This window comes from Nicotiana tabacum, chromosome 18, assembly GCF_000715075.1.
Source record: "Nicotiana tabacum cultivar K326 chromosome 18, ASM71507v2, whole genome shotgun sequence".
NCBI lineage: Eukaryota > Viridiplantae > Streptophyta > Magnoliopsida > Solanales > Solanaceae > Nicotiana > Nicotiana tabacum.
The window spans coordinates 27,428,398-27,435,532 of NC_134097.1; the positions used below are offsets into that span (position 1 = coordinate 27,428,398).

Below are 7,135 nucleotides of genomic sequence, written 5' to 3' on the forward strand. Positions count from 1 at the left end.
TTAATTTGCGTACCAAACACCGAAAAATAAGTAAGATTACTACTTGTTTTCCAAAAAAATATTTTCTTGAAAAACATTTTCCGTTATACCAAACACACCCTGAGCAGTGCTAAACTAATCGTCAAATTATCAGTTCTGCTGGAAGATCTTAATCCGTTTGATTGATTCTTCACATCAGATTAGAAATATAACAAGTCATATACTGTCATCACAACTTATCAAGAAGGATAAAATAATTTTTTTTACAAATAATTCTTTTGTAAGAGCATTTTAGTTAGAGGCGGATCCAAGATTTAGTGGTTGCGGATGTCACTGTATTTAATGTAAACTTACCAGTAATCAAAAAGGTTGAATTTGAGTATACATGCATTTGGCCCGTTCGCTAAATTTTAAATTAATTCGGTTCGGTTCGATCCATTTTGAGTTAATTTGGTTTGCTTTACAAAATTTTTTGGTGCATAAATAATACATGATAACAAAACTAAATATATTTGGTCCTTTCAAGAAAAAAATATTTTTAACTAGATAAAAAAGAAAAATGATTAATAATATATTCAAATAAAAAAATTTGAGACCTAGAACAAGAAAATATAGGCAAATATACTTTTATAATCTAAAGAATTAATAAAAATGAGATTGTATATAGAGAGAAAATATATAAATGAAGATAAAAGAAGTGAAGAAAAAGAGGAGAGGAGGATCAATCTTGGGTATTGGGCTTGGGAAGGGCTACTTTGCTCATGGCACTTACGGCCATTTTGTGTCTTGGGGTGACACTATATTTATATACCTTTTCTACGTGAAATATTAGTGAAATACCAATTCGTATATGAAATTCTACCCGAGCGGATGGTGTACCACCCCATCTATCTCTACATAGATCTGCCCCTGATTTTAGCAAATTATCGAAGAGAATATGTGATTGTAATTGTGCAAAAGTATATATAGGGAAATTGTGACACAAAGCAATAGTGGTCCACTCAATAGTTGTAGGCTTTGTTTGTTCTTTTCCTCTGTATTCAAAAACACCCCAATCTCTTCACAGACACAGAGAGAAACTGTCTCTCATCAACAAATCTTAGCCTTATATCCTCTTCTATATGCATCTCCCGTGACCACTCTACCTAAAACCCCTCTTTCTCTTTCTTTCTATATATTTATACATATACCAAACCCTAAAACCCTTCTGAATTCCTTTATTTAAATACCCTCATTTCCATTCTTAGATATTTCCCATTTTTCAAAGTGCTTTCTTGAATTCAGTGCTTCATCTTCTTCCTTAGCTCAATTCTTGGCAAATCCAAGCAAATTCTCTCTTTCTTGAGTTTTGACTTGATGATATTGTGGTTTGCAGTTTATCCATTGTCCATTTGTTTTGTTTGGTGAGTTTGAAGTCAGTTTTTAATGTTAGAGCTGAAAAGTGTTTAGCTCATTGACTTTCTTTTTTTATAAAAATGCTTTGGGTAGTTTGGTTTTTAGTTAAAAAAGAGTGTACTTTTTAGGGTTTAAGGTCTGTTATTGTACTGTTTTGGTTTATGTCCTTACAAAAACATAGTACTTTCTTGGAAAACTTCACCAAAACCAATACAATCTTGCCAATTGGTGCTTTTTCTCTAGCTTCTTCTTTGTTCTTTTCCAATTTGGATGCTCATTTCTGAATTGCAGGCCTAGAGAATTCACCTGATTTTTGAGAATTAAATCTGACTTGCTTAACAAGGTTTTCAAGAATTCATCATTGAATTCCAAGAATTGTCTTTTGTTTCAACAATAACAATAAATCAAGTATAATCCCATGAGTGGGGCCAGGGAGGATAGTTTGTATGTGCAGGCCTCACCCTTACCTTTGAGAGGGTAAACAGGCTGTTACCAATTGAAGAATTGTTTTTTGTTTTAATTCTTGAATTTCTTCTCTGTTTTCCCCTGTTTCTCTTTTAGCACAATGTCTTCTTGGTTAAGTGGTGGTGGAAGGGCAGCTTATAAATTGGATTTAGAAATTATAAAATCTCCATCTACTTCTTGGACTTCACAATCATCGTCACCTTCTTCAACTCTTTCAGAATCTAGCAATTCTCCTATTGCTATTTCCACAAGAAAACCTCGAACCCCTCGGAAAAGGCCAAATCAAACTTACAATGAAGCTGCAGCTCTTCTATCCACAGCCTATCCTAAAATATTCAACACAAAACACCTCACTAAGCCTTGGAAATTCCCAAAGCCACACTATCCCTTGTTATATGAATCCTCAGACTTAGTTGTGCCTTATAAAGTGGTCGAAAATTCGGGGTTTTTACTCCATCCTCCATTGCTAGAAAAACCCAATTGCCCAATTGAGCAAAGGTTAATAAGTCGTTGTGACAAACCATGCCAAAGTCCAGGAGAAATTGACTCCAAAGGGAATAGTTTTTTAGAGGTTTGTGATGAATTTCAAGAAGATTTTGATGAAGAGTCTATTTTGGATGAGGAAATTGAAGAGGGTGTCATTGATAATATTATGGGGAAGCTAAATGTGGAGAATGAATCAACAAATGAGTCCAATTTTAGTTATAGCAGGCACCAACATAATTTTGGTGGTACATGTTATGGTTTTCCAATAGGATTAGGATTCGAAAATGGATACCTCCAATATGATTTTGGCATGAGAAATGGAGCGCGACCATTGAGAAATGTTGATGATGGGGATTGGTGGAGGTATCCTAGTGTAAATGTCATCGACATTACTCCTAAATTTAGCAAACCACCGATACAAAAGAAGAAGAAGAAAGTTGAGAGACTCGTGGAGTTGAGGAGCTCTAAACCATCATCAGCAAAAGATAAATCGACTCCAAAGAGGACGAACAAGGATAATTCGAGTCAATCAACCAAAGAAGAGGTTGACGTGCCAAAACCAAAATCCGAGTTGCTCCTAAAATTGAACTACGACAACGTTTTGCACGCATGGTACGATAAGGAATCGCCGTTCTCCGATGAGATGCCGGGATCGGAGGCTGCCGGAAATGATGTCCAAGTATGTTTTTTTCCCCTTAAAATGCCATGAGATATTGAATCTTGAATTCTGTTATTTTAGTTAGAAGTACTAGTACTAGATATGTAAGCTACAATCGTACTATTGGACCATGGGACGTGCATCTCACGCTTTTTCTTTCTTTCTTTCTTACCTTTTTTTTTAATAAGAAAATCTTTTCTGTTTTTTAAACGCGTTTTATTTGACTCTTTTTCCTTTGTTAATTTTCAAGTTGGGCTGTTGTTTTCCAGCTACTAAGTGGGACCCTTGTGACACTCTAATTATTTAGTACTATTTCTTTCAAGTAGGTGACGAATTTGGTTTGTTTTATCGAATGTCTTCTACTTACATGTTTTTTTTTTTAATCTTCTTTAAAATTATGATTTTAAAATGTAAATAATGGTTTAATATTGGATGCAGGCTAGATTGGCACAAATAGACTTATTCTCAGAGAATGGAGGCATGAGAGAGGCCGGTGTGTTACGTTACAAAGAAAAACGACGTACACGTGTGTTCATTAAAAAGAATTTCACCAAGTTAGAAAGTCAACACTGATCGATCATAATGAAGGTACCATTATTATAAAATAATTTATCTATAGACCTGAATAGTATACAAATATTACACTGTCAATGTTACTTGTTGAGTTGTTGTGATGGGTTACTTGCTTTATTTTTTTTAATATTGTGCTTATTTTTAACAGTTATCTATACTGATCTTTGGTGATACTTATTTTTTATTTATAAAAAACTCTAAATCTCTAAATAGTTGTTGATTTTTTTTGTCTGTGTTTTGACCACTATAATTTAAAAATGATAAAGTTAAACTCTTACCTCAATCATTGGGTAGCACAATTAAAATGAGATTGTGGGGATCTATAAATCATATAAAGGCCTTTAAAACTTTTCTGCCTGTGAATGATTGTTTTAACTTTTTCTGAATTCACTTTTTGTTTTGTGTTCTTTTTCTTCTTTTTTTAAAAAATAGAACTAAATTTCAATTAACTCTATCGAAGTTTAGAAAATTCTGAAAGAAAAAAAGGTCAATTTTATATTTAGGAATTCGTTAGAAATTTCTTCTTAATCCTCATTCATTGGCCATATGTCGTTAAATAAACCAGTTTATGCAGGGGAACGAAAATGTTTTCTTTTATTATTACGCATAGATCCACTTAAGTAACAACTCTATAAGTATTGAGGCCCAGTTGTACTTATACAAGCTTATTTCAATTCATCCAATGAAGTTCTTCAAAATCTTTATATTTCTTTATACACCCCTAAGTTTTCTTTTTTCTGTTTGAAACCTCGAATATTTATATTTATTTATTTAATTATTTTTGCAGGGTAGATTTGTGAAAAGCCCTTCACCAAAGACTGAGCTAGGATAACCAAGAACAAGCTTTTTTTGAATGATTTTTCCAGCGTTCTTAGGTTTTTTTCCCTTTTCTTTTTTGGGTATTTGCAGTTTTTCCCCCTCCAATTTCAGGTTTTTTCTTTTAAAGTTTTTGCAAAGTTACATTTAGAACAAAGTACCAAGGAAGATAGACTAGTTAAGACAAGCATCATGAAGCAGAATAGTTGAACTTTCTTTTCCTGTTATTTTTATTTTATTTTTCTTCTCCAATTACATTTGCACCAAGCTGAATAGTTTCAGACAGAAAGACCATTCGACGAACAATAATATGTTGAACTACTTCAATAAGTCTACTAGTGAGATATTTTACTACTTTCAATAAGTCTACTAAGCGTTGTCACGTGACACCATTTCGTCAAGAAATTTTACTAAATACTTATATATAATTAAAATGCAGAACCTAATAAACGTATAATTTGATTGAATTGACTCTGCTTGACATAATCATCTAGGTAGCTCGTTGTCTAGAATTAGTCATGGGTTCGAAGTGTTGTAGCTGCTTTTTTTGTTTTAATTTTTTTTATAAATGATGTAAAAATAAGATACTTGTCCAGCTGGGTTTGAACCATTGATCTGCAAGTGTTAATCAAAGATCTAAACCAACGAATCATGAACCAAACACATTTGCTGAAGCTACAATAAATTATATAAAAACTTCTGAGTTCTGAAGGATGTTGCTGCTTCCATATGTTGTTCCGCTAATTTTTTTTTTCCTTTCATTTTCTTCTTGAAGATCGATGATACCGATTAAGAACATTCGAAAAGAAAGTACATTTAGTATATTTTTAGTGCGGCTATTTTGAATACATTTCTAACAATAAAAATTTATCAAGAAAATTTGCATGTTAATTACGAGTTTTTGATTGATTGTTTGGTACCTTTATAGAAAAGAAAGCACATTTAGTATATTTCTAGTGAGGCTATTTTGAATACATTTCTAACAAAAATTTATCAAGAAGAGTTGTAATATAATTGAGTCGTGATTTATTAATATGATTCGAGTTATGTTTTTCAATATTATGTTGTAGAGATTTGTTGTGTTTTATTATTATGATTCGAGTTATATTTTTATATATCATATTATATTCATGTTATAAAATTGTGACACCGTTTACAAAAAATCTTGCATGTCACACGCTTGTATACAAACGATCTAATTGTGCTCTCAGCTTTTAAATTCCTTGCAATTTATTTTCATCGTCAATCAAACCTGCTGATAAAGTGAAGTCGACAAATTCTCTTCTAATTCGACTAAGTTTTAAATTAGTTACAATTCACTTCCCCCCCCCCCCCTCGTATTTTCAGTTGGTATCAGAGCAAGACTCACAAATATTACTTAATAGCAAGTGAGGAAAAGATCATGAGATCAAATACAATCGTTGGAGCACTATTTCAAGAAGGAACTTCTCAGGTACGATCCCCTTACTTCAATGGTCATCACTTCTCTCATTGGAAAGTGCGCATGAAAACATACACTATGTCATATGACATTAAAGTTTGGCGCGTGAACAAAAAGAAAAATCTTCCAATTCCGCCAAAGAAGGATCACAATGGTCAAATCATAGTATCATCTGATCTCCTTGATTTAGATGATTACACTGAAGAACAATCGACCGTTATTCAAGTGAATGCTAAAGAAAATAAATTTGCTATATAATGCTATCAGTGGAGAAGATTATGAAAGATATCAAGCTGTGAAACTGCAAAGAAAATGTGGGATAAGTTAGATGTCACATATGAAGGAACCAACAAAGTGAAAGAAACAAGGATCAATCTCCTAGTTCGAGACTATGAATTATTTCAAATGAAGGAAGGAGAATCAGTAGAGGAAACATTTTCCAGGTTCAGGAAAATCCTTGGAGACTTAAAATCATTTGGTAGACCAATCAAAAGTGGAGAACAAGTCAGAAAAATTCTGAGAAGTCTTCCCACAATTTGGCAACCCAAAGTCATTGCTTTGGAATGTAAAAATCTTGACAAAATGTCCTATGATGAACTTAGAGATGATCTAATTACGTTTGAGAAAACACACTTAGACAAGGAAAGTTCAACAAGAAAAGAAGAAGTCACTTGCATTCAAAGCATTTGTGGCTGAATCAAAAAATGAAGAAGGAGGAGGAGGAGGAGGAGGAGGAGGAGGAGGAGGAGGAGGAGAACAAGATGAGAACATAGTTATGCTTTCCAAAGTTGTAACAACCATGATGAAGAAAAATAGAAATAGCAGAAGAGGTAACTCAAATTTCAGAAAAGGGCAGATAAACAATGATAATGACAAAAATAATAGAAGATGCTACGAGTGTGAAAAAATGGATACATTCAAGCTAAATGCCGTGAACTGAAAAAGAAACTAAGTAAGAACTTTCAAAATAAGAAATCTTTTGGATATTGGAGTGATGAAGAAGAATCTTATCATAAGGAAATTGCCAACATATACTTCATGGCCATCAAAGAAAATAGCAATGAAGACTCAGGTGAACTTGGTCTCATGGAAGACGAAGGAACAAGTGAGGTACATCTTCCTACATGTCCTAATTGTCATGAACTCCAAGAATTTATTGATATTTCTTTTACAGATATTGAGAAAGTTCTAAATGAACTTTAAAAAATCTAAAGAGAAAACAAAGACTAGGCTTTGAAGTTGGAAGTATGTGAAATTGACAGAGATATGCTTCAAGATGAAGTTAATGAACTTCAATTTCAACTGAATGGATTACAAAAATC

General features: G+C 32.9%; 2 protein-coding genes across 3 annotated transcripts; both read left to right on the forward strand.

The window, feature by feature from the left end:
* Window positions 1-966: 966 nt before the first annotated feature.
* LOC107785719 (protein CHLOROPLAST IMPORT APPARATUS 2) lies at window positions 967-4,710 on the forward strand. Of its 2 annotated transcripts, none has more exons than XM_016607086.2 (3): window positions 967-3,004; window positions 3,422-3,571; window positions 4,344-4,710. In XM_016607086.2, exons 1-2 carry the CDS (start codon window positions 1,940-1,942, stop codon window positions 3,554-3,556), a joined length of 1,200 nt encoding a protein of 399 aa, XP_016462572.1. In that variant the 5' UTR covers window positions 967-1,939; the 3' UTR covers window positions 3,557-3,571; window positions 4,344-4,710. The 2 variants fall into 2 exon arrangements, with proteins under 2 accessions (XP_016462572.1, XP_016462573.1); XM_016607087.2 differs by having other exon boundaries at window positions 974-3,004; window positions 4,349-4,710.
* Window positions 4,711-6,125: 1,415 nt separating this feature from the next.
* LOC142172455 (uncharacterized) lies at window positions 6,126-6,509 on the forward strand. The gene has a single exon (XM_075236073.1). The coding sequence runs from the start codon at window positions 6,126-6,128 to the stop codon at window positions 6,507-6,509; it is 384 nt and encodes a 127-aa protein (XP_075092174.1).
* Window positions 6,510-7,135: the final 626 nt, after the last annotated feature.

Excerpts from the sequence above, each read along its gene's own strand:
- LOC107785719 (XM_016607086.2), top strand. The coding sequence starts at position 1,940 with ATGTCTTCTTGGTTAAGTGGTGGTGGAAGGGCAGCTTATAAATTGGAT. Across the intron at positions 3,005-3,421 it reads CTGCCGGAAATGATGTCCAA|GCTAGATTGGCACAAATAGA; the intron begins GTATGTTTTTTT and ends TATTGGATGCAG.
- LOC142172455 (XM_075236073.1), top strand. The coding sequence starts at position 6,126 with ATGTGGGATAAGTTAGATGTCACATATGAAGGAACCAACAAAGTGAAA.